The sequence below is a fragment of the Gracilinanus agilis genome, chromosome 1, assembly GCF_016433145.1.
Source record: "Gracilinanus agilis isolate LMUSP501 chromosome 1, AgileGrace, whole genome shotgun sequence".
Taxonomy (NCBI): Eukaryota; Metazoa; Chordata; class Mammalia; order Didelphimorphia; family Didelphidae; genus Gracilinanus; species Gracilinanus agilis.
In genome coordinates this window covers 763,727,375-763,754,016 of record NC_058130.1, presented here as the reverse complement: position 1 = coordinate 763,754,016, position 26,642 = coordinate 763,727,375, and the positions used below count along the sequence as shown (strand labels likewise).

The 26,642-nt window shown below is 47.1% G+C and overlaps 1 protein-coding gene across 1 annotated transcript in view; it reads left to right on the top strand.

The window, feature by feature from the left end:
* Window positions 1–412: 412 nt before the first annotated feature.
* Window positions 413–26,642, top strand: part of TESC (tescalcin) — a 63,182-nt gene continuing 36,952 nt past the window's right edge. The window contains exon 1 of the mRNA XM_044685443.1: window positions 413–624. Within this exon, the coding sequence (XP_044541378.1) occupies window positions 567–624 (58 nt within the window). The 5' untranslated portion in view covers window positions 413–566. The remainder of the gene's footprint in view (window positions 625–26,642) is intronic.

The following is a 26,642-nucleotide window of genomic DNA, read 5'->3' as shown; positions in this document are numbered from 1 at the left end:
CGGGTCCTCCCAGCCTCCATCCCAGATGCTCCGGAGAGCCGCAGTCCCGGGGGCTGGCCTCCTTTGCTTGCCAGAGGAGGTTGGGAGCCTCTTCTGACCTCCAGTCTCTGTTCTCCTGCAGTGTCGGGAACACGGCGGGCTCTTGGACCCGGCGGACGCGCGCGCCCGCCTCTCTGCCCTGTCTCTCTCTCGCGCGCTCGCTCGCTCTCAGTATAACCCGAGCTCCAGCGCCCCACGTCCAGTACTCTCGGCTTCCCCCCGCTGGCTGGCCACGGGGCTGGCTGCTGGGGCGCAGTCCGGGCTGCAGTGCTGAACCGGCGCCGGCTGGGGCTGGGCAGGGGGACCAGCGGGCACGGCTGCTGCTGCTGCTGCTGCTGCTGCTGCTGCTGCTGCTGCTGCTGCTGGGGCGCGCTCCGCCGACAGCCTCCACTCCTTCGCCCGAACTCCCCTGCCCATCTCGGGGCACCCCCGCGCCGTGGAGAGCGGGGGGCCGGTCCGCGCGGGCTGCTCCCCAACTCCGCTCCAGGCCGGCGCAGCCTCTCCTCGGCCAGCTCCCTTGGGCAAGGATGGGTTCTGCCCAATCCATGTCGGAGGAGGTCCGGGAACTCGTGAGCAAGACCGGTTGTGAGTAGCCCCCAGGGGTGGGCCGAGGGCCCGTCGGGGGCCCCGGGGCGCGTGCCTTTGCCATCTACTTTCCTGCCATTCCTCTTGGCAGCGGGTGGAGGCGGGAGGAGAAGGGCAGAGAGGGACCGGCGGGGAGGGGAGGGCAAGGGAGGAAGGCAGGCGGACGGACGGATGGACTGGGGGGACGGGGAGACCGCGGGCAGTGCGGGGGAATTACCTAGTGACCAGGAGAGACGGTGCGTGCTGGAGTGGATGGCCGATTGGCCTCCGAGACGAGGAGCGCAGGGTTCAAATCCGCCCCCGACACAAACTAGCCCTGTGAGCCTGGGCACGTCTCCTGAGCCTCCCGGTGCCCCCCACCAACTCCCGGAGTCTAGAAGTTTTAGAGCAGGGCCAGCGCCCTCCCTGCAGTGAAGGAGGCTCAGGACTGGACCAGGAATTCAAAAACTATCTTAGTTGACTTAGCATTTAGGGGAATGAGTTCAGCTGGCTCATGCCTTGCCCTTCCTGCATCAAAATCCGCGGGGTCTGGAGTCAAAAGACCTGGGTTCAAATCCGGCTCAGCACCCAGAAAGCCAGGAAACCTGAGTCTCAGAAGACCAACCTTGACACATCCGGGCTGCTAGACTGTAGCCAGATGGTTTAACTTCTCCGTCCTCCCTGGCAACTTTGGAGCTCTGGGAGAAATGAGTTGCTAAACCTGGTCCACAAAGCTGCCAGTTCACTGGTGAAATCACAAGACCAGAACCCGCAAAAAAATATAGACATATTGCTTTCAAGTTTGCAGGCTGGATCCCTGGAGGGAATTTCCACACGGGAAGTTCCCTCCACCCAGGCTGAGAACACAAAAAGGGTGCCAGGGGTTTTGCCTCCGCTATGCCTGCCACTTGATCTTAGTGACAAGCCTGTGAGGCAGGTATTACAGGTATTGTATCATTTTACAGATGAGAAAACTGAGGCTCAGAAATTATCAGTGAAGGGACTTGTCTCTGGTTAAATAGGTTACTAGTAAATGTTGGAGTTGGGATCTGAACCCAGCTCATTCCTGACTGTCCCAAGCTCAGGGGCAGAACCTAGAAATTCTAAGCTGAACTTGGCAGCTTATTGGCTGGGGCCAGCAGCAAGCTGAGTCCAGTCCTGTCTCTAAGATTCATCTTCCTCATCTGCGAACATGAATGAGTCTGGGGGCAGCTAGTGGATAAGCAGAGCATCAGGCCTGGAGCTTGGAGGTCCTGGGTTCAAATCTGGATGGGTGATCCTGGGCAAGTCACTTCCATTGCCTCGCCTTACTACTCTTCCCTCTTAGAGTGGTTACTAAAACAAGAGTAAGGGTTTTAAGAAAAATGAATGGGTAGGGCTGGGGTTAGTCCAGTTCTTTCCTGCATCAGAGTACATGGAGTCAAAGGACCTGGGTTCAAATCCAGATCCTTGGCACCCTGAGCCTTAGATTCTTCCTGTATAAAGTGGGGGGATTGGACAAAATGACCTCCGCTGGGGTTGCTTCCAGCTCTTGATGGAGAACCCTGTGATTCTCTTTGCCATTCTGCTTTTCTTCCAAGGGAGAGCTTGGCAGACGAGCCGAGGGGGTGCCAGGCTCAATTCTGAGCAGTGAAAGCCATGCGTTGGGGGAGGCACGGGCCCCCTTTCGAGGAGGTGGACCCTGTGTCTGTCTGAAAGAGGGTCCTGGCTGCAGGCACGCTGATGACACCAGAGGCAGCAGCTGAAGGAAGACGAGCTTCCTTCCTTATTTCACCATCCCTTGAAGGGGGAGGGCTGCTTAGCTCCAGGGTTTCAGTTCTTATCATGGGCTTGCAGCGATCGGAGTGGAGAGCCCCAAACTGAGGGCAAAAGGGAAGGGGAGGTGGGGCAGCTGGGTAGCTCAGTGGAGTGAGAGTCAGGCCTAGAGACAGGAGGTCCTAGGTTCAAACCCGGCCTCAGCCACTTCCCAGCTGGGTGACCCTGGGCAAGTCACTTGACCCCCATTGCCCACCCTTACCACTCTTCCACCTATGAGACAATACACCGAAGTACAAGGGTTTAAAAAATATTGCTAAAAAAAAAAAAAAAAAGGGAAGGGGAGGGGAGGGGATTACAGCCTGGCTTCCCAGGCAGGCACATCAGGGATTGATTCTAGTATCTATCAGCCAATCGACAAACATTTGTTGTTAAGCACCAATTGGAACTGGTCTAGGAATGGAGATTATAAACAAAATAGCAGGTAAAGTCCTCTGAAAACTTTCGAATGCTGTATAAATGCCAACTTTCAGCGATTACTGAGGGCAGCTGAGTGGCATAGTGGCTAGTGAGGGCACTAGGTCTTGAGTCAGAAAGACTCATCTTCATGAGGTCAAATCTAGCCTCAGACCCTTCCTAGCTGTGGGACCCTGGACAAGTCACTTCACCTTATTTGCCTCAGTTTCCTCACCTGTCAAATGAACTGGAGAAGGAAATGGCAAAGTAGCTGGGTGACCCTGGGCAAGTCATTTCACCCTATTTGCCTCAGTTTCTTCCTCTGTCAAATGAGCTAGAAAAGGAAATGGCAAACTAGCTCTGTGACCCTTGGTGAGTCACTTCACCCTGTTTGCCTCAGTTTCCTCATCTGTCAAATGAGCCAGAGAAGGAAATGGCAAACTAGCCAGGTGACTCTGGGCAAGTCACCCTGTTTGCCTCAGTTTCCTCATCTGTCAAATGAGCCAGAGAAGGAAATGGCAAATCACTCCAATATCTCTGCCAAGAAAACCAAAACAGGGCCATAAAGAGTTGGATACAACTGAAAAACAACGGAACAACAAAATTAACTATTACTATCATTAAGAGAAGAAAACAAAGCTTCCAACGAGCCGAGGGGAGACAGCAGCCAATCAAATGATCAATCAAGGTGCCAGGCACAAGAGTGCCATACACAGATGGGGCTGGGGGACACAGGGAGAATTCGCCAGGCACACACCGCTAAATCCGAAGTGGCTCGGGTTTGGTCAGTAGCTAGGATTTCATGGCTCCAGGGAGCTGCTGGCTCCCCAGTCAAAAGCTCACTTCCCTTCTCTGCAAATCCCAGGGCGTGTATACAAAGCTAGAAGAAACCACTGGAAGGAGAGGACCGGGCAAGGTCTCGTGTGGAAGGTGGCAGGATTCGTGGGATTTATAGCCATTTTGACCAGGTGCTAAACTCTGGTGATGCAAAGAAAGACAAAAAACAAAAACAATAAAATCCCCCCATGCTTGCCTCCTGGTAGCTTATAGTTTATCGGTACAGACGACACGAGATATAAGAGACACAAATTAGAGCTAGAAGGTGCCCCAGAGGCTGCTAGTTACCCAGCAGATAAAGCAATAAATCTGGAGTCTAAGACATTTTGAGTTCAAATCTAGAGACTGGAAGACAGTTCAAATCCGGCATTAGACACTGGCTGTGTGACTCTGGGCAAGTCACTTAACCTCTGTCTGCCTTGGTTTTCTCCTCTGTAAAATGGAGATTATAATGACACCTACCTCCCAATCTGGCTTTAGATACATACCAGCTGTGACTCCGGGGTTTAGTTAATCTCTTTCTGCCTCAGTTTCCTCTCCTGTAAAATGGGGATCATAATGGCACCTACCTCCCAATCGGGCCTTAGAAATTTACTGTATGACTCTGGGCATTAACCTCTGTCTGCCTCAGTTTCTTCCTCCATAAAATGAGGATTATAATGGCACCTGCCTCCCAATCTGGCCCTAGAAACTTACTGGCTATGTGACTCTGAGCATTAACCCCTGTCCGCCTCAGTTTCTTTCTCCATAAAATGGGGATTATAATAGTACCTAACTCCTAATCTGGTTTTAGACACTTACTGACTGTGTGACTCTGGGCAAGTCACTTACCTTCTGTCCGACTCAGTTTCCTCTTCTACAAAATGGAGATCATAATGCCTCCTACCTCCCAGGGTTTCTGCGAGGCTCAAATGAGTTAGTATTTGTAAAGTCTTTTATAAACCTTAAACAAATTATTTCTAGTGCAAATGCCTTGATTTATAGCTCAACTGATCCACAAGCATGTATTAAGTGCCTACTATGTGCAAGGTTCAGATAAGGAAACCGAAGCTCAGGGAACTTTAATGATTTGCCTTGAAGTCTCCCAGAGAGAAGTGACAGATGGAGAATTCTAAGAGATCAAGGTGAAGGTGGGGGTGGCAGCCAGTGGGAATCTGCTATTCTCTTGTTCCACCAATCCGGAGTTGGCTCACGATGAAATCCCAGCAGGGAGGAACCAAACAGCCCACGGAGGTGACCCAGCTCCTTTCAAAGCCACTGAACAGGCAGGGCCAGTCTTATCGGCGCATCATCCATCAGCAGGGTTGTTGTCCCTCACCGTGACTCCTGCAGCTCCCTTCAGAACTCCTGCTTCCTCCCAGAGCCACTGAGCTATTTTTGGAAGGACCTCATCCTGCCAGGCCAGTGATTCTACCTCCTGGAGGTTTCCCAAAGTCCCCGGGGACCTCTGGGCTCCTCTCCCCCAACCCACATCCCCTCCCTGGATGCTCACTGACCAGGGCTCTGAAAATGACCAATTCCTCTAAAGCCCAAGAGCCCACAACTACTTCCAATCAGCAGAAGGACAATCGCCGGCCAAAGGCAGGTAAAAATCCTGGGAACGCTGAGATCTGCCCAGAGCGCTGAGCTTCCCTGATCCCTTTCTTCATCAGGCCCTGAGATGATGTCACTAGTGTGGAGCACTCCTGGTATGGGAAGTCTCTCCAGCAATACAGATTAGCCCCTTTTGTGCAATGGATAGCCTTAGAGAATTGTCCGGGGCACCCAGAAGGTGACTTGGCCACATGGCCAGCCTGGATCAGGTCTTCTGGACTGCAGGGACAATGCTCTACTCACCATCTCTCCTGGAGTATTGGAAAAGACCTTAGAAGTTGAGTTTCCTTCAGGGTCCAGTTCAAAGCAGCTGCCTGATGTCTTTCTTGACCCCTGCCCTTCCCCTCCTCTAGTGCCTCCCCCTCCAGAAAAAAAAGGACACTTCAATTCATTTTGTGGGTACTTATTTTGTAGCTCTTTATATACTCCTCTGTGTCCACAATGCCTCTACCAATAGAATGGAAACTCCTTGAGGACCAAGACTACTGAACTCTGGTCTTTGTCACTCCCGTGCCTGGTGCACAGTAGGAGTTTAATAAATGCTTATTGATTTATTGATTGACCAAAATGACCACTCATTTTCCTCTCTGTAAAGATGAAGAATAGAAGATCTGTTTGGACTCAGGGTCTAACCAGCTTCCCTCAAACACCATGGCCAATTTCCATAGACTCTGAGAGTATTCTAACTGAAAGAGACCTTTAAAAAGCATCTCCTCGGTTCAAATCCGGCCTCAGACACTTCCCAGCTGTGTGACCCTGGGCAAGTCACTTGACCCCCATCGCCCACCCACCTAGGAGCCAATACACAGAAGTTAAGGGTTTTTTTTTAAAAGCATCTCCTCCATCTCCCTTATTTTTAGAGATGAAGAAACTGCTCCAGAGACGCAAAGTGACTTGTACAAGGTCCCCAAACTAGTTGGTGGCAGTTAGCAGATTTGATTATTTCCCCCCGTTCCATCTGCTTGCCACAATGTAAATTCATCAGGCAGTGAAGACACTGCTGCTCCGTCTCCCTAGAAACGTGCCAAAGACCCCATTGGCCACGGAGCAGAAGCCCAATTATTCTCATTCATCCTTGCCCCCGTTTGGGCCAGACCCCATGCAGAAACTCTAGTGTAGACAGAGCGGGGCTTTCCCATCTCCCCATTCTCCCAAGAAAAGTCCTCTAAAGCAGAGTCCGGCTCAGCAGGAAGGAGCCTCCCGAAATTGGATTCTTTGAGAGGTAGGAGCAACACTAAGCCTTCCCTTGGGTTTCGGGTTGAGAATGTCTGTTTTCCTGTGTCCAGATGAATTTTGCTGTATCAGATGTAACCAAAGTCAAGGTGAGACGGGATGAGAGAATCCTGGATCCTTGGATTCCAGGCTTTCTGCAGCATTTTAGCATTGAAACAAAAGCCCTGGAGACAGTAGGGTCAGGGAGGAAAGAAAGCTGAATTTAGAAGCAGAGGCGAGCTAGGACACAACTAGGTGACACAGTGGCAAGAGCACTGGTGTTGGAATCAGGAAGACTCATCTTCATGAGTTGGAATCCAGCCACAGACACTCACTAGCTGTGGGATCCTGGGCAAGTCACTTAACCCTATTTGCCTCAGTTTCCTCAAATGAGCTGGAGAAGGAAATGGCAAACCACTCCCATATCTTTGCCAAGAAAACCCCAAATGGGGTCACCAAGATGGAAATGACTGAAAAACAACTGACCAACAAACATCTGGGCAAATCTCTGAACTTCTCTGAGCCTCAGTTTCCTTATCTGTGAAATGGGAGAATTGGACTAGCTAATCTCTAAGCTCCCTTCCAGCTCTAAATCGATGATTCTATGACACTGATTTGAATTCTTCATCTTCTACTTACCATGTGACCTTGGGCAAGTCATTAGTTCCTTCTTTCTAAGATCATCTTCTCTCTTCATCTCCATCCTTTATGCATGTTGGATATTTTCTCTGTTAGACTGAGAGCTCCTTGAGGGCAGGCGTTTTAACCTTTCCTCGTGTCCCTAGTGCGTATCACAAAGGAAATACTAAATAAATGCTTGTTCCCTGACTGAACTTTCCTTGCCTTGGTTTTCTCATCTGTAAAAAGAGGGAGTTGGACCCCATGCCTTCTGAGTTTGAGTCCTGTCTTCCTAGACAAGCCCCTTCCCTTGCCTGGGTGTCTAGAGAAGCTCCTGCTCACACTGCTGTCACTGGATTCCCATGGCAGGATGGCCTTGCGCTCTCCCAGATGCCGTAAAGGATCTTTATCGAGAAAGAGCACCTAATGCAATTACGGAGAATTAGCTCTGTGGAGGCTTGGAACATGGACAGATGGCAACTGCAAGCTGTGTAAGAGGGTTCCTAGGAGGGCTGTATCTTCCGTATCTTCCCTGAAATGTCAGCAGGGCTCTCTCCAGCGAAGGATTTGAGTTACCTTTTAGCTTCCTTCCAGTCAGAGACATAATGAGGAGGGGGTGACCAGGAGTTTGGCCGAGGGCAGAAAATTTCCCAGGAGCCTAGAATATGCTTCAGGATGTGACATTTAAAGGGCCCCTGAGAAGAGCTTGTGGAATTCTGGGAAGAGTGGTGAAAATGGACTCCTCTCTGTGGGGACAGCTAGATTTTTTTATGGGGCTTCCTCGGCCAAAAGAAGCAAGTGGGACCCAAGCAGTGGGGTGGAATACTCTGTAGTAATAGCCTCATGGAGTACTTGGGGCTCCATCTCCCCTCCAGAACCCCTCACTACATACACAGGCTGGTGCCCCATCTCTAGCTAACAGTGCCTTTCAAACCACTTACCCCAGGTATAGGTTAGCCAACAAGGATTTATTAATCAGCTGCTATGTGTCAGGTACTACGCTGAGTACTGGAAATACAAGGAAAAAGCAAAAACAGCCCCTGCCCTCAAGGTGCTTACATTCTAATGGGGAGATATATAAATAAACAAGTAAATACAAGACTGCATTCGAAGTAGAAGGAAGGTAACTTTAGAGGGGAAGCTCTAGCAGGGCAGGGTGGCCCCTTCCACAGGTTGTGATGCTTGTCCTAAGTCCAAAAGTCTCCATTCCAATGTTAACTCTTTAAATGCAGGACTGTTCTCTCTGTCTCTCTGTCCTTCTCTCTGTCTCTCTCCTTCTCTTTCTCTCACCTTCTCTCTCCTCTTTCTGTCTCTCTCTGATTCTGTCTGTCTCTCTTTCTCTGTCTCTCTATCTCTCCTTCCCTCCCTCCTACCCTCTGTTCTGTTCCTCCTCCTCCTTTTCTTCCTCCTCTTCTCTCTCTCTGTGTCTTTCTCTGTCTGTCTGTCTCTGAATCTGTCTTTTTCTTTATCTGTCTGTCACTCCTTCTTTCTATCTGTCTCTCTCTCTCTCCTCTTTCTGTCTCTCTCTGATTCTGTCTCTCTTTTTTTCTGTCTCTCTATCCTTCCCTCCCTCCTGCCCTCTATTCTGTCCCTTCTCCTTTTCCTCCTCCTCCTCTCTTTCTCTGTCACTGAATGTCTTTTTCTGTCTGTCTCTCCCCTCCATCTGTCTCTCTGTCTCTCTCTGATTCTCTCTCTTTTTCTGTCTCTCCTATCCTCTGTTCTGTTCCTTCTCCTTTTCCTTCTTCTCCTCTTCTTCCTCCTTCTCTTCTCTCTTTCTCTCTGTGTCTTTCTCTCTATCTCTGTCTCTGAATTTCTGTCTCTCTCTCTCTCTCTCTCTCTCTCTCTCTCTCTCTCTCTCTCTCTCCTACCCTCTGTTCTATTCCTCCTCCTCCTTCTCCTCCTCCTCTTCTCTCTTTCTCTCTGTGTCTTTCTCTCTGTGTCTGTCTCTGACTCTTCATCTCTGTTTCTGAATCTCCTCTGTCTTTTTCTCTGTCTGTCTCTCTCTTCCCCCACCCTCCCACCTCCTCATAGCATTCAGGGAACATGGGGATTCTGTTCTGGCCAGACGCCATCTGGCCATTTAGTTCTGTGCATCACAGTTTTAAGAAATGGATGATAAACTGGACACTGTTTAGAAAAGGGCAGCCAGTCAGGTGAAGGACCAAAAAACCTTTCTTGAGGTTCACTTAAACAACTGAGGATGTTCCCGCTGGTTTGGGGAGAGGGAGGGAGGGATGGCTGCCTCAAAATATCTGAAGAGTTTCCAAGTGGCATCATTCTGGCCGCATTGCTAATGTTTAATAATAATACGTATACCCATTATGTCATGGAGCGTAAATACAGATTCCATCTGGAGTTAGAGGATTTCAGTCCCACCTCTGCTACTTACCGCCCAAGTGGCCTTGGGTAAGTCATTTCCACACTCAAGACCTGTGTCTCTTTTTGACCTCTCTGTGCTCTTTGTGTGGTTGAGTTCTGTGGCTGCCACCTGCCCAACATCAATGTGATGGGCAGATCTCCCAGGAGAAATGACAAAACTTATAAAGATGGTTTATGAGACAGCAGGCAGAATGCTGGAGTGCTTGCCGGTCCCCAGCGCCCACTAAAAGTCCCACAATGTTAATAGGGACTTGCTGAAAGGGTAGGACCCCGAGGAAATGGCACAGGAAGCAGGTTGTCTCTGGGAAGCTGAATGCTCTGTCTCCTGTCTCTGGGTCTTTGCATGGGCTCTTCTAACTCCTTCCGTTCGGTTCACTGTGGGGCAAACTAGGAAACCTGCTGCCGCTTGGCACCTGTTAGGCATGTGAAAACGGGGACCCCTTTCATAGGCGGGGGACCCCTTCCATGGAAGGATTGGACAAGACTGCCGCCAATGTCTCCTTCCACTCGCAAGTTCCGGGATTCTGAATTCATTCTGTCTCCATCTTGCCTTCACTTCAAGCCACCCAACCACGATCACCGCCACCCCGTGAGAGTATAAGCTCTCTGCAGGCAGGGACTAGTTCACATCGGTCTTCATTCCCAGCAACTAGCCCCAACGCCCACTAGTACATGGAATTGAATGGCAGGGCAACTCCTTCTGACTACAAGAAGTCATTTCATTCTGTCATGGGGGAATGGCTGGGCCAAAGCATGGGATCGCCCAGCTCCAGACAGAGACTGCCAGTTGGGCCGGTCAGGCCACTCAAATCCAATTTGTATTTTTAATCCGTTAACAAGCAGTTCGCAGATCATTTATTGAGTGTTCTCTGCATCTGAAGAACCTGGGCGGAACCCGACAAAAATTGACATTCTGGGATCCCATTTGTCTGAGAGCCTTAGAAATGGGCATGAGGGGGCAGCTGGGTAGCTCAGTGGATTGAGAGCTAGGCCTAGAGATGGGAGGTCCTAGGTTCAAATCCGGCCTCAGACACTTCCTAGCTGTGTGACCCTGGGCAAGTCACTTGACCCCCATTGCCTACCCTTACCACTCTTCTGCCTTGGAGCCAATACACAGTATTGACTCCAAGACAGAAGGTAAGGGTTTAAAAAAAAAAAAGAAATGGGCATGAGTGGGTGAGCGAGAGAGTAGGTGAGTGGATGGGCGAGTGGGTAAATGGCATGTAAGTGGGTGAGGGAGTGGGTGAGATAAGAATGCGAGTGAGTAGGTAAATGGCATGTAAGTGGTGGGTAAGTTGGTGGTGGGTAGGAGAGTGAATGAAAGTGAGAGCGAGTGGGTATATAAGTGAGCCAATGAGTGGGGAAGTGGGTGAGGGAATAGGTGAGTGGGTGGTGGGTGGTGGGTGGGTGGCTGAGTGAGTCAATGAGTGGGGAAGTGGGTGAAGGAATGGGTGAGATAAACGTGTGAGTGAGTAGGTAAATGGCATGTAAGTGGTGGGTAAGTCGGTGGTGGGTAAGAGTAAGTGAACATAAGAGTGAGTGGGTAAATAAATGAGTCAATGAGTGGGGAAGTGGGTGAGGGAGTAGGTGAGTGGGTGAGATAAGAGTGCGAGTGACTAGGTAAATGGCATGTAAGTAGTAGGTAAGTTGGTGGTAGGTAGGAGAGTGAGTGAAAGTGAGAGTGAGTGGGTATGTAAGTGAGCCAATGAGTGGGTAGGTGGATGAGTGAGTGGGTGGGTAAGAGTGAGCAGGAGTGGGTAAATGAGTGAGTGAGTGAGTGAGTGAGTAAGTGAGTGGGTCAATGCCTGGGTAGATTGCGCCAGTTTATTATAGTTTTTCCAAACTTTCTCTCCTTGAGTGCTCTTTTTGGACCAGGACTGGTGCCAGTTTCCACGGGCTATAGGCCTGATGAGCTCTCCAATCCTCAAATCCCCATAAAGTTCATGGACCGCCTAGCTTGGGTCTTGTACATGGAATGACAAAGGGGAGTCAAGCCCATATTGACTCCCTTAGGCTGGTGTTAAGGTAGTTTTATTTCTGGCTCGCCTGTTGTTGGTTCTTAGGGAAAATGTAAGGGGTAGGAGAAGTGAAGGCTTCTGGGAAACTTGCCTCTTTTCATTTTGGTTTTTTATTCTCCCCTTGAAAGCTAGAACTGGATCCCAGAAGCATGTCTCATCTTAATGCTCAAAAAGCTCCCAAACTCTTCTTATTACAAGGGAGAAAACTGAGGCTCCAGGAAGGGACCTCAAGCTTCTTGACTCCCAAGCCAGGGGCTTTCCATTACACCAAGTTTTTCAGGGGAGGGAGGGATGGTCTGGAAAGGGGTGGAATGTGTGGCCTATCTGGGAAGGGTGAGCCCCCAAAGGTAGCCCAGGACTATCTAAAGAGTATCACACTTATAGGAAGAAATGGGGCAGTTAAAAGAAGAGAAGGGCACAGGACGATGACCAAGGACATTGGCCTTCTAGCTCAGTTTTTCTCAGGATCAACCCTGCTGGTGATACTTGGGTCCAAGTGGATATCCTGGAGACTCCTAAGACTAGAAGGATCTTAGACATCAGCTAATCCAAGCTCCTCCTTCTTCCATTTGACAAATGTTGACATTTAGGCACCAGGATTCATCCAATTCACCCAGCTTCTAAGCAGCAAACCTCAGTCTCTTTCCATTCCGCCATATTGTTTCTGTCACCATGTGCCAGCAAAGCAAATGCCCATCTGTACGGATACTATCCTAACTCTGCTAAGCAGGAGCCATTAGATCCCCCTGAACTGCTTTGGAGTCCCAGGGTGCCTTTAAGAGGGCAACAGTCCCCAAAATGCAATATGGAATTTAACCCAACCACAAGGGAAAGCTGCCAAAGCTAGGATCTCAACCCCAATCAGGGTGCATTTTTAGGGGACTCCAGATCTTTCCTCATCCTTTCTCCCAGACGAAGGAAATCAGATGGTTTTGGAGTCAGCTCTGCTTATTACACTAGAAAGACAGAAGGAGGCTTCCCCAAGGAGCTGACTTCGCAGAAGAGAGAGGAATGAGAGGGAGGTCCCAGGACAAGAGGGGAGGATGAGAAGGTTTGGAGGGAGGGGAGCCCTGACTCTTTGTCTGGATCAATCCAACAAGCATTTACTAAGCACCTCCTCTAGACCAGGTGTTGGGTACACAAGGACAAAAATGACATAATCCCTGCCCTTTGTAAGCTTCTATTCTAGGGGCAGCTGGGTGGCACAGTGGTTAGAGAACTGAGCCTGAAGCCAAGAAATTGTTTAGTCATGTCCAACTCTTCATGACTCCCTGGACCAAAGCAAATCAGGCCTATCTTCTACTACCTTTTCTTAATTTTTTTTAAAACTCTGCCTTAGTATCAATTCTAGGATAGAAGAGCAGCATGGGCTAAACAATTAAGGTTAAGTGACTCACCTAGGGTCACACAGCTAGGAAGTATCTGAGACCAAATTTGAACCCAAGTCCTTTTGACTCTAGTCCTGATGCTCTCTCCACTGTGCCCCTTTCTACTAGTTTTAAAAGTCTGTCCAACCTAATGTTCATTCTATAATGCTAGTTATTCATTTTATTCTCCCCCATCCCCTTTTCCTTTTGCCTTCAATCTTTCCCAACATCAAGGTCTTTTCCAGTGAGTCCTGCTTATTTAATTAATTTAATTAATTAAATATTATTATTATATTTAAGCTTTAGCTTCCAGTGAATCTGAAGCCAAGAAGACCTGAGATCAAATCCAGCCTCAGATGTTAGCTGTGTGATCCTGGGCAAGTCACTTAACCTCACTTTCCTCATCTAAAAAAAGGGGATAATATAGCACCTACCCCCAAGGTGGTTGAGAGGATCAAATGAGACAATAGTAAGGCACCAGATACATAGTAAGTGTTATATGAATGTTAGCTGCTCTTATTATTATTATCATTATTAGGAAGAGCACACAAGTATACAAATAACTAAATACAAAGTAGAATCAAGAGCCTAGAGATGGTCCAACCCCTTATTCTACAAATGGGGAGACTGAGGCTCCATTTGTAAACTAAGAGGATTGGACCAAATAACCAGCTCAAGACTTCCAATGCTGACATGCTCTTTACTAGCACCATCTTGTTTCCCACAATGTACTACAAAGTCATTTTGAGGAGAGAGTTCTGAGTCCTGAGACTGGAAATTAGGAAAAGCCTAGACTGGGGTCATCCAATAAATGCGCCTGTCATGGCGAAGAAAGCTGATTTTTTTAGGTCTGCATTGCAAAGCCAGTCTCTGATGCTTATTTCCCACATGACCTTGGGCAAGTGGCTTCAGTTTGGGGGCCTGAGTTTCCTCCTTGGTAACAATAAGGAGTTTGATCCAGATGGCTCCTGACATCCCTTCTGACCCTACGTCAATGATCCTAGGAGGTCTGAATAATAATAATAAAAATGTAGCCAGCATTTCTAGGGCACGTTAAGGTTTGCACATTGACTTACAAATGTAATTTCATTAGATCTTCACGGCAAGCCTGGGAAGTATGTGTTTATCATCATCTTCTTTTTACAGATGAAGAAACTGAGGCAGAGAGAGACTAAAAGACTTACCAGAGTCACCCAGCCAGTATCTGAGGTCAGAATGGAATGATGCCTCTGGCCCCCTCAGAGCCTCAGTTTCCCCATGTGTAAAAAAGAGACGAGATGGACAGCTAGGTGGCACAATGGATAGGGCACCAGGCCTGGAGTCAAGAAGATTTGGGTTTAAATCTGGCCTCAGACACTTCCTCCCTAGGTGACTCTGAGTAAGTCACTTAACCCTGTTTGCCTAGCCCTTGCCCTTCTGTCTTAGAATTGTTACTAAGACAGAAAAAAGGTGGTTTTTTTTAATTAAAAAAAATTTTAACCCCTTACCTTCCATCTTAGAATCAATACCATGTGTTGGTTCTAAGACAGAAGAGCAGTAAGGCCATATTTGAACCCACTGAACCACCAAGCTGCTCCTTTAAAACATTTTTTTAATTTTTCCATGAAAAATGTGTGTATAAAAAATATTTATAGCTGCGCTCTTTGTGGTGGCAAAAAATTGGAAAATGAGGGGATGCCCTTTGATTGGGGAATGGTTGAACAAATTGTGGTATTTGTTGGTGATAAACTACTATTGTGCTAAAAGGAATAAAGAACTGGAGGGACTCCATGTGAACTGGAATGACCTCCAGGAACTGATGCAGAGTGAAAGGAGCAGAACCAGGAGAACATTGTACACAGAGAGGGATACACTGTGGCACAATGGAATATAATAGACTTCTCTACTATCAGCAATGCAATGCTCCAGGACAATTCTGAGGGACTTTATGAGAAAGAACTATCCACATCCAGAGAAAGAATTAGAACTGTGGGAGCAGAAATGCAGAAGAAAAACATAGGATTGATCACATGGTTTGATGGGGATAAGATTGGACATGTAGACTCTAAAAGACCACTCTATTGCAAAAATTAATAATATTGAAATAGGTCTTTATCAATGACACATGCAAAACCTAGTGGAATTACGTGTTGCCTACAGGAGGGGGGTGGGAAGAGGGGAGGGAAAGAACATGAATCATGGAGCCATGGAAAAATATTCTAAATAAATAAATTAATTAATTTAATTTAAAAAATTTTTCCCATGATTCCATGATTCATGTTGTCTCCCTTCCCTCTTCCCTCCTCCCTCCCAGAGCTGACAAGCAATTCCAATGAGTTATCCATGGATTATCTCTCACATCCTATTTCAATATGATTCATTTTGGTAACAGTCATCTTTTAAAACCAAAACCCCAAATCATCCTCCCATACAAACAAGTGATAAATCCTATCTGAAAACAACATTTAAAAAATAAAATAAAATGGGATAAGCAGTTTGAGGGCAGAGACACTTCCATTTTTGTCTTTCAATAGCTCAGTAAATCAATCAGCGAGCATTTATTAAGCCACTACTGTGTGCCAGGCATTGTGCTAAGGGCTGGGGATTCAAAAAAAGGCAAAGAGAGCCTAGAACACAATAGGCACTCAATAAATGCCTGCTCTTTGATGGATGGGCAGATGAATGGATGGATGGATGGATGGATGGATGGATGGATGGATGGATGGATGGATGCATGGATGGATGCATGGATGGATGGATGGATGGATGGATGGATGGATGGATGCATGGATGCATGGATGGATGGATGCATGGATGGATGCATGGATGGGTGGATGGATGGATGGGTGGATGCATGGATGGATGCATGGATGGATGGATGGATGGATACATGGATGGATGGATGGATGGATGCATGGATGGATGCATGGATGGATGGATGCATGGATGGATGGATGCATGGATGGATGGATGGATGGATGGATGGATGGATGCATGGATGGGTGGATGGATGGATGGATGGATGCATGGATGGGTGGGTGGATGGATGGGTGGATGGATGGATGGATGGATGGATGGATGGGAGAAAATGCTTCCAATGAAAGCAACCTTGAATACCTCATGAGTGCTGAGTTATTATTTCAAGGAGAAGGAAAGCGGGCGAGGGACGAGAAGCGACTCATCCAAGTGGCAGATGCTGGAATCCAGGTGCTCCGTCTTTCCCCTGCCCTTAGGGTGAGCAGACACACACACACACACACACACACACACACACACACACACACACACACACAGAGCTGCTTCTGGGAAGGGATGCCTGGAATGAAGCCATTGGCCCCAGGAGCAGTTTTGCAGCCCGTGCAAACGATGTTCCTAAAGTAAAGAGACAGGTGATCGCCCCGGGGAGCCAGCCAGCCATTCACGAGCCACGAGGACAAACCCATCCTTTGTTCGAAGCCATCTGACCTTGGCTAGAGGGAACAATGGTGAAAGGGGGTCATCTGTTCTCCCAAAGGCCTCCCGGGAAGTCACCGGAGATCCTGGGATCCCGGGAGGCGTCACGATCACACCTGGGACAGCCCGGTGCTTGTTTGTGCTACTGAGTGTTCTCTGGGCATCGCCTGGAGCTGGGGAAAGGGTGGGGAGTCAGAGACAGGAAGCTGTAAAAGGGGGAGTCGGGCTGACCTTTAGGGCCTCCACAATCAGCCAGTCACAGACTGGGGAAGAAGATGGTCTGTTGGATGCTAGAATGATGACAGCAGGACTCTGGAGTCAGCCAACAAAAGCTCACTCTTCGTCTTGCCTTGTCCACCCATTATCTATGTGACCTTGGGTAAGTCCCTTCGCCTCTGGGATTTAGCTTCCTCATCTGTCAAAAGAGATGGTTGGTCTAGTTAGTGGAAATGGTTGTGAAAGGGGATTTCTTGCCTTTGTCTGAGAAATGACCTGTGTGGGGGTTACCTGTGACTCAGTACCCCAAAATCCTCTTTAGAAGGGGTAGCTAAGTGGCTCAGTGCAGCTCTAGAGGTCCTGGGTTCAAATATGGCCTCAGACACGTTCCTGTTGTATGGGGATTGGGCACATTTTGCCCCCCTTCCCCAGAGCCTCCCCTGGAGGCATCAGCCCTTGGACCCAGTTTTATAGGATTCCGAATCAAGAGTTAGAAGCGACCTCAAATGCCATCTTTTCCACCCCCAGCGCCATTTATAGAGGAGAAGGCTGAGGCCCCCAGAGGGGACGTCACTTGCTCAAAATCCCACAGATAGAAACCATTCAGCATAGACTGTGAACCCAGTTCCTCTGACTCCAAAGCCTGTGTTCATTCCACTGAACCAATATCACAGTGTTCTGAAAGAGGCTTGGCCATGCCCTCAAGGAAAGGGAGCCCTGAAGTTGGAGGGCAGCTAGGTAGCCCAATGGGAACCCGTCCCACCCTGAGGATTCCTGTGCCACTGAGGGATGGGGTTCATCCAGAGCATTGAGCTTGGAATCAGGAAACTCATCTTCATGAGTTCAAATCCAGCCTCAGACACTCTTCCTCATTTGTGACCCTTGGTGAGTCACTTCACCCTGTTTGCCTCAGTTTCTTCCTCTGTCAAATGAGCCAGAGAAGGAAATAGCAAATTAGCTCTGTGACCCTTGGTGAGTCACTTCACTCTGTTTGCCTCAGTTTCCTCCTCTGTCAAATGAGTTGGAGAAGGAAATGGCAAACTAGCTCTGTGACCCTTGGTGAGTCACTTCACTCTGCCTCAGTTTCCTCCTCTGTCAAATGAGCTGGAGAAGGAAATGACACCAAGTATCTGAATGGCTACCATGTAGCTCTCATTATTCCATTTAGTCCCAAAGGAAAGACCCAGGAGCAATGGAGGAAATTTCAGGAAGGCCAGTTTAGGTTCACTGTAAAGAAAGATCTGCTACCAAATGGAGCCATCCCCCAGTGGCAGGGGAATCCTCAGGCTGGGATGGGTTCCCTTTCCCTGGCTGTTTCCCAGAAGAGACTAGACGGACAATGGTTGGAAATGCTCTAGAAGGGTTCCTGAAGGCACAGAGGAACCAACCCTGATGGGAGAATCTGAGGAGATAGGCTCAAAGTCCTCCCTGCCCCCCAATCTGATGCTTCCTACATGACCTCTTTTCACTTGGTCGGTCACTTTTGGTCATGTCCAGCTCTTGGTAACCCCATTTGGGGTTTTCTTGGCAGAGATACTAGAGTGGCTTCCCATTTCCTTCTGCGGCTCATTTGACAAAGAAGGAAACCGAGGCAGAGTGAAGTGACCTGCCCAGGGTCATATAGTTGGTGAGTGTCTGAGGTCAGATTTGAATTCAAAAAGAGGAGTCTTCTTGATTCTTCCCTACCAAAGGGAGGGAAGTCTAGTTAATCATCTATAACTTACATTTCAGCATTCAGTCATTCCTGTCACGTTCAACTCTTCATGTCCCCATTTGGGATTTTCTTGGCAAAGATGGTTGGCCAGTTCCTTCTCCAGCTTATTTTACAAATGAGGAAAATGAAGTCAACAGGGTGAAGTGACTTGCCCAGGATCACATAGCTAAAACACTGGGAAAGTTTGCCATTTCCTTCTCCAGGTCATTTTACAGATAAGCAAACTGAGGCCAATAAGGTGAAGTGACTTGCCCAGGGTCACACATCTAAAATACTGGAATGGTTTGCTATTTCCATCTCCAGGTCATTTTACAGATAAGGAAAATGAGACCAACAGGGTAAAGTGTTGCCCAGGGTCACGTAGCTAAAATATTGGAATGGTTTGCCATTTCCTTCTCCAAGTCATTTTACAGATGAGCAAACTGAGGCCAATAAGGTGAAGTGACTTGCCCAGGGTAACACAGCTAAAATATTTGAGTGGTTTTCTATTTCCATCTCCTGGTCATTTTATAGATAAGGAAAACGAGGCAAACAGGATGAAATGACTTGCCCAGGGTCACACAGCTCATAAGTGTCTGAGACCAGATTTGAACTCAGAAAGATGAGTCTTCCTGACTCCACCCAGCTGCCCAATGTGACCTCTCTGGCGAGTTATTCAACTTCTCTGGGCTGCCAGATCAGAGCCATGTTCAGGTACAAGTTGGACGAGAGCCTCTCCAGCTCGAAGGCTCCGGGAGACGCTGTCCAGGCCTTCGAGCTGCCTGCCGCACTGAATTAATGCCTTTCTCCATCCTCTTTATTTATTTGTTTTTAATACATTTTAACTAAATGAGAAGCAGGCGCAGCCAAGCGAGAGAGAGAGAGAGAGCCGGGCAGGGGGACAAGAGGATGTGTCCAGCGGCAGCAGCAGTGGCAGCAGCCTCCTTCTCTCTCATTTCAGCCAAGCTATGCACCCGGCTCTCCCCAAACACCACCTCCCCACAGTCCCAGCCCCACAGGGGGGAGCAGAAAGGCACACTCTGAAGTCCAATCAGTGGAATGGAACATCAGCCCCAGCCTAGAGAAAGGCAGCAGCAGGAGGCTCAGGGATGAGTAAGAGAAGGTTTGTTTAATCCTCTGAGTTCCATCTCTTGGTGGAGGATGACAAAGAAGCCCCCTGTCAAGCCTCCTCCTTCTGGCGTTGCCAGGAAAGGCTCAAATGTAAGGGCAGCCGGCCAGTCCAGGTCAAATCCATCAATGGGACAATAATAATAACCTAACGTTGAAATAGCACCTACTATGTGCCAGGCACTATGCTGGTTATTTTCTCACTTGATCCTTACAACAAACCTGGGAGGAGTTATTATTATCCCCATTTTATAAATGAGGAAACTGAGGCAGGCAGAGGTGAAGTGACTCGTCCAGGGTCACACAGCTAGTATATGTGAGTCTGGATTTGAACACAAGTCTCCCTGACTCCAAACCTGGAGCACCACTGTGTATTAAGTGCTTTACTATGCACCAGACACTGAGTTAGGCTCTGGGGAAGCAGAGACAGGTCCCAACCCTCAAGGAGCCCACATTCTTTATTTAAATTGAGTCATTTCAGCCAAGTTTGACTCTTCATGACCTCATTTGGGGTTTTCTTGGAAGAGATCTAGAATGGCTAGATACTTCCTTCTCTGGCTCATTTTATAGAAACTAAGGGAAACTGAGGCCAACAGGATTATATGACTTGTCCAGGGTCACACAGTTAAGATACAGGAGTGGTTTGCCATTTCCTTCTTCAGCTCATTTTTTTACAGATTAGGAAACTGAAGCAAACAGGTGAAGTGATTCACCCCAGATCACACAGCCAGTTTGCCATTTTCTTCCCCAGTTCATTTTTTTACAGATGAGGAAACTGAGGCACACAGAATTAAGTGACTTGCCCAGGGTTGCACAGCTAGTATAGTGGTTTGCAATTTTCTCCCCCAGTTCATTTTTTACAGATGAGGAAACTGAGGTACACAGAATTAAGTGACTTGCCTAGGGTCGCACAGCTAGTATAGTGGTTTGCCATTTTCTCCCCCAGTTCATTTTTTACAGATGAGGAAACTGAGGCACGCAGAGTTAAATGACTTTCCCAGGGTCACACAGCTAATAAGTATCCAAGGCCAGATTTGAACTCAGGAAGATGAGTCTTCCTGACTCTAGACCCAGCGCTCACACTAACCAGCCTGTATTCATTCTCTATGTGCTTTTATCTGTATATGCTATTTCTAGTGATAGAATGGAAGCTCCATGAGGCCAGTCTGTTACATTTTTTTCTTTGTATCTTCAGAGTCAAATACAGTAGCTTGCAAATAGTAAGTGTTTAACAACTGTCTATTGCCTTGGCCAGGGACATCTGTTTAAAGCTAGGAAATTGCCCCATTTAATCCTCTCGATTTACAGATGGGGCAATCTGAGACCCAGAGAAATAGGTTCAAGGATTTAGAAGCCTGATCTGTCCTCATTTTACAGAGGAGAAAAACTGAGGTAGATCAAGTGACTTGCCCAAAGGAAAAATGAGCAGAAGTAGGATTTGAATCCAGGTCCTCGGACTCCATGAGTCCTTTCCATTGCTCCACACTGGTTGCTTCTCATTACTGGCCCCAGTGACATGGACCAAAATTGATGATCCAAAGGGAGTCCATGAATAGACAAGAGCTCACTGGGATAAGAACCATGTACCATAATGGATACATATTTCAAAATTCTGTTCCTCTAAATCTATGATCCTCCCCTTATATTCCTGAGCCTCAGTTTTTCTCTTCTATAAAATGGGAGGATTGGACTAAATGGCTTCTAAATATATATACATAGGTCCTTCCAGGCAAGGAGGGCACATTGTTATCTGAACAGCATTAGAAATTTGGCAGAGAATAAAAAACCCCAACAAACTAGCAGCGTCAGCTAGACTCATCAGCTGAGCTCAGCATGGTCATCATCCCTGATGGATAGTCTGTGCTCTCCTTCAGCTGCATCCTGCAAGAATTCAGGGAGGTTTGTGTCTAAACTGGGAACTTTGGGTATCTTGATGCTGCCTATCTGTGGGACTTTGGGCAGCTTCAGCCCTGGTCCTTAGTCCTACAGTGAAGGACTGTAAAATGAAAAGGTTGGATTCACAATTCTCTTCCTTTAAATTGATGATCCTTTCCTTATATCCCTGAGCCTCAGTTGTTCTTCTCTATAAAATGGGAAGATTAGACTAACTGGCCTCTAAATTCCCCTCTAGTTCTCAGGATACAATTTTTTCGTTGTCTAGACCTTTTTTCTGTCATATCCGACTCTTCATGCCCCTTTTTGGGGTTTTCTTGACAAAGTTGCTGAAGTAATTTACCATTTCCTTTTCCAGCTCATTTTACAGATAAAGAAACAGAGGCAAATAAGGTGAAGTGACTTGCTCAGGGTCACCCAGCTAGTAAGTGTCTGAAGTCAGATTTGAACTCACAAAGATGAGTCTTCCTGACTTCAGACCCAGCACTCTAGCCACTGACCAACCCACCAACCCACAATCAAAGATAGTCCCTGGGGGGTGGGGGGGTTGGCTAGTGGATAAATAGCCAGGCCTAGAGATGGAGGTCCTGGGTTCAAATGTGGCCTCAGATACTTTCTAGTCATGTGACCCTGGGCAAGTCACTAAACCCTGTTTCAGTTTCCTCATCTTTAAAATGGAAATAATAGCATCTACCTCTCAGAGTTGTTGTGAGGATCAAAGGTGATATTACTTGTAAAGCATTTTTAGCACATTGCCTGACCCCTAGTAGGACCAAATAAATGTTAGCTGTTATTATTGCTATTATTATTATTATTATTATTATTATTATGTCTCCAAATCTATGATCTTCTGATGATGCTAAAATTTCCATTTTCTTCTCCCAGTGCTGATACAATTCTCTGCACAGAGTAGTAGTTCATTGGGTGTATATCTGAATGAATGGATGGATGGATGGATGGATGGATGGATGGATGGATGGATGGACAGATGGATGGATGGATGGATGGATAGAAGGATAAATAGATAGATGGATGGATGGATGGATGGATGGATGGATGGATGGATGGATGGATAGATGGATGGATGGATGGATGGATGGATGGATGGATGGATGAATGAATGGATGGATAGATGGATGGACAGATGAATGGATGAATGGATGGATGGATGGATGGATGGACAGATGAATGGATGGATGGATGGATGGATGGATGGATGGATGGATGGATGGACAGATGAATGGATGAATGGATGAATGGATGGATGGATGGATGGATGGATGGATGGATGGATGAATGAATGAATGGATAGATGGATGGACAGATGAATGGATGAATGGATGGATGGATGGATGGACAGATGGATGGATGGATGGATGGATGGATGGATGGATGGATGATAAGGACAATCTGAGGGCCCAGAGGAGTTATATTTTAGCTCCCTTCTGTCCCCAGTGTTGATTTAAAAATAAATAAATAACATTAGGAGAGGATTCCAGAAACATGAGACTGGCTCGTTCCCATGGTTCCCACTGCATCACTGACTTCATCAGCCAGGGATAAAAGGGTCAAGAGTTGGGTTACAAGACTTGGAAACAGGCATGGAAAAAAGTAAAGTTTATATGACCAATCTGATGGGAAGAAACACAGCCTTCTGAGTGCCAGGAGAAATCAAAGGAGGGTGCTTTATTAACCTGAAAGGGTTTATAGGAATCAGAGGTGGTTGATATCAGCATTTTTTCCCTCTTGATCAGAAGACCTGTGCTTTCATCCAGGTGCAGAATTTCCAGTATGGAGAGTCCTTCTCCCAATGCAGATGGAACCCTAGAGTTGGCAGGGAACTTCGAGGCTACCTTACAGATGAGGATGGCCCAGGAGAGGGAAAGGTTTAGAAAGTAGCTGCACTGAAATTTAAATATGTTCTTCTGGGTCCATGGCCAATATCCACTGTGCCATTTTGTTTGTAGTTTTTGAGGGTCACCCAGCCAGTAAGTGCCAGAGGCAGGCCTTGAACCTGGGTCTTTGGAACTCGAAAGTTATTATTATAATTAACAATGAATGAGGTGGATGAATGTTTTAACACGACAGATTTCAACTTATTCTGGGGGAAAACTTCCTAACAATGAGAGCTATTCCAGAGGGAAAGGGGCTATTCTAGATTGCAGTTTGGGCTATCCAAATCTAAATCCAACACTCTTTCCACCATGAGGGATTCTTGTTGTTGTTGTTAAGTTGTGTCTGACTCTTCTTGACCCCATTTAGGGTTTTCTTGGCAAGAATACTAGAGTGGTTTGCCATTTCTTTCATTTGACAATTGAGGAAACTGAGATAAACAAGGTTAAGTGACTTGCCCAGGGTCACATAGCTAGTAAGCATCTGAGGTCAGATTTGAACTCAAGAAGATGAAGTCTTCCTAATTTCAAACCCAGTGCTCTATCCACTGTACCACCCAGCTGTTGGGAATTCTTGAAAAGGTCCATATTGCGCCAGATGCCCCCATAAGGCCCCATCCAACTCTGGGATTCTAGGATTCTGAAATTTGTTCTTATTAGGGGTATCCTGGGCCCTTCTGGCAGTGCAGCAAAGCCTATGTACCCCTTCTTTAGAATCATGTTTTTTATGTAATAAGATAAAATACACCAGATTGCAAAGGATATCAATTCTATTTAAATTCAGTTAATAAAAACATTTATTTAAAAAATTTTAAGCATTACTTTCTGTCTTGGTAACAACTCTAAAGGCAACTCTAAGGCAAACAGGGTTAAATGACTTATCCAGGATCACACAGGTAGGAAGTATCTGAGGTTAGATTTGAACCCAGGTCTTCCCAATTCCATGCCTGGCGTGCTCTATCTATTGTGCTACTTGGGTGCCCCTAAAAAAATAGAAACAAGTTCCTGGGACCCTGGTTAAGAACCTCTACTTTAAAGAAACTCCATTTTGAATCTCTTCCCAAGTGAATAACAACCCCTACCTTATGAGTCAATCAGAATTTTTCATTTATCACAGTTCCTGAAAGAAGGCACACCCATATTGACACTTTGGTAGGTCAATATTAGCAACATTTTTCCCAGGGATCCCTGGGGAGTTTAAGAGTAAAGGCCGTACTAACCTAATTAGGAAGATGATAAATATAAAGTTGAAAAAGGGCATAGTCCAAGAGGCTTACTTTATAGATAAGGAAATTGAAACTCAGAAGGAAAAAGGAACTTAGTAATAATTGTCCAGTCATTCCAATGACCCCATTCAGGGTTTTCTTGGCAAAGAAACTAGAGGGATCTGCCATTTCTTTCTCCAGCTCATTTTACAGATGAGGAAGCTGAGGGGAGCAGGGTGAAGTGACTTATCCAGGGACATACAGCTCATTTTCCATTTCTTTCTCCAGCTCATTTTACAGATGAGGAAACTGAGGCAAGCAGGGGGAAGTGACTTGTCCAGGGACATACAACTCATTTTCCATTTCCTTCACCAGCTCATTTTACAGATGAGGAAACTGAGGAGAGCAGGGTGAAGTGACTTGTCCAGGGACATACAACTCATTTTCCATTTCTTTCACCAGCTCATTTTACAGATGAGGAAACTGAGGAGAGCAGGGTGAAGTGACGTGTCCAGGGTCACAAAACTAGCAAGTGTCTGAGGCCAGATTTGAACCCAGATTTCTCCGACTCCGAGCCCAGTACACTATCCACTGAACCACCCAGCTACCCATATACTCTGTATATATATCCTCATATGTCTTCCCAAGAGCCTGAGAAATAGAGAAGATCCCTGTTTCGGGGTGAATCAGACTGGCAGCTTCCTAGGTTCCTTCCGACTCAGATCTTGTGACTCTACAATTATTATTATTATGAATTAGCATTCAGTCCCACTCCTTAACTTCTCTGCCAGCCCCTGGGGGTCCCAGGAAGTGTTTGCTGCTTCTGCCTGGGGCCCCTAGGAGGTAGGATAAAGGGAGGGGAGCCCTGGAAGGGAGAGCTAATAGCACCTCCTGCAGATGCCGCCCCAGGGGCTCTAAGCTAAGCCAGCTGTGCCCCTGGGCATGGCTCCAGGCATTCCCCAAATTCTGGGCCTCTTATGCCCCAGAGTCATTGCTTCGTCTCCTAATCAGTAGAGCAGAGCTGATGGCACTGATTACTTCAGGAAATGGCCTGGGAGTCCCTGGGTCCTGGCTTTAGGGCAGCAGCACACCACAATTAGCATCACACTTTTTATATGTGTTTCAGATGAATTTGGTGCATGTGTATTCATGATTCCTTCGGAAGCCAGATTTTGGGGTCTTTTTTCTTTTTTTCAGCTTCACTTTACTGCTAGGGAAACTGAGGCACAGGGCAAGGTTAGAGAGGAGACGACCAGAATACAGATTCAATCCCAGGACCCTGAGGTGCCCTTCAGTTTCTCCCATTTGAGCCTAGGCATGCACTTAGTAGAAATGTCCCCTGGTAAAGCGCAGAAATGTTTTTCCTCTTCAGGGGGCGAGTTTAGCTGGATTTTGTGGCTAGAACTATCCTTACAGCCCTGCAGAGATGGGAAAAGAATGTCTTCCCTACAGTACCCTGTGGATGAGGGATGGGAGAGAAGAGCATGAAGATGGGGAGAGAGACATCTAACACCACTTATTTGCAGAAAAAAAAAATGGTGTTGGGATTTGGGAGATAGCATTTGCCTGAGGCCACAGAAGCTCCTGGGAGCTGAGACAGCCAGCTGGTCCCTCTAGTGCCTTAATTAAGGGGCAGGACAAATTCTGTTAGACTCAGCATTCAGGAATGGCCAGAAAGAGAAAAAGGAAACCAAATGGTCTCTGCCCTCAGGAAGATTCCATTCTCCTCAGGGCGGGTGGGGTGGAATGAAGGTAAGCGTAGAGCCATGACAGCAAAGGAGGGTGCCAAACTGAGAGAACAGTTGAGAAAGGAAAGAACGCTCTTAGCTGGGGAAGGACGGGGTTAATAAATGTAAAGTGAATAAATACAATGGCACGCTCTGCAAACCCTAAAGCTTATAGAGAGATAAGCTTTTTGGGGGATCGACCTTTGATTTCATTGTCATTGGAGCTCCTGGGAAGGAAACCCTCTGCCAGAGCAGGCTTTGGGGTTCCCTCCCAGGTCTAGAGCTATGATGCTCTTACTATGATGTAGTGATTTACTACCAGTGTGACCTTAGACAAGTCACCAACTCCCTGGTTTTCTACTTCTCTCTCTCTCTGTTTCCTTGTATGTATGTATATATGTATGTATGTATGTATCATCTATCTATATATCTATCATCTCATCCATCTAGCTATCATCTATCTATCTATCTATCTATCTATCTATCTATCTATCTATCATCTATCTATCTATCTGCCAGTCTGTCTGTCTGTCTACCATCCCATCCATCCATCCATCTATCTATCTATCTATCTATCTATCTATCTATCTATCTATCTATCTATCTATCTATCTGCCA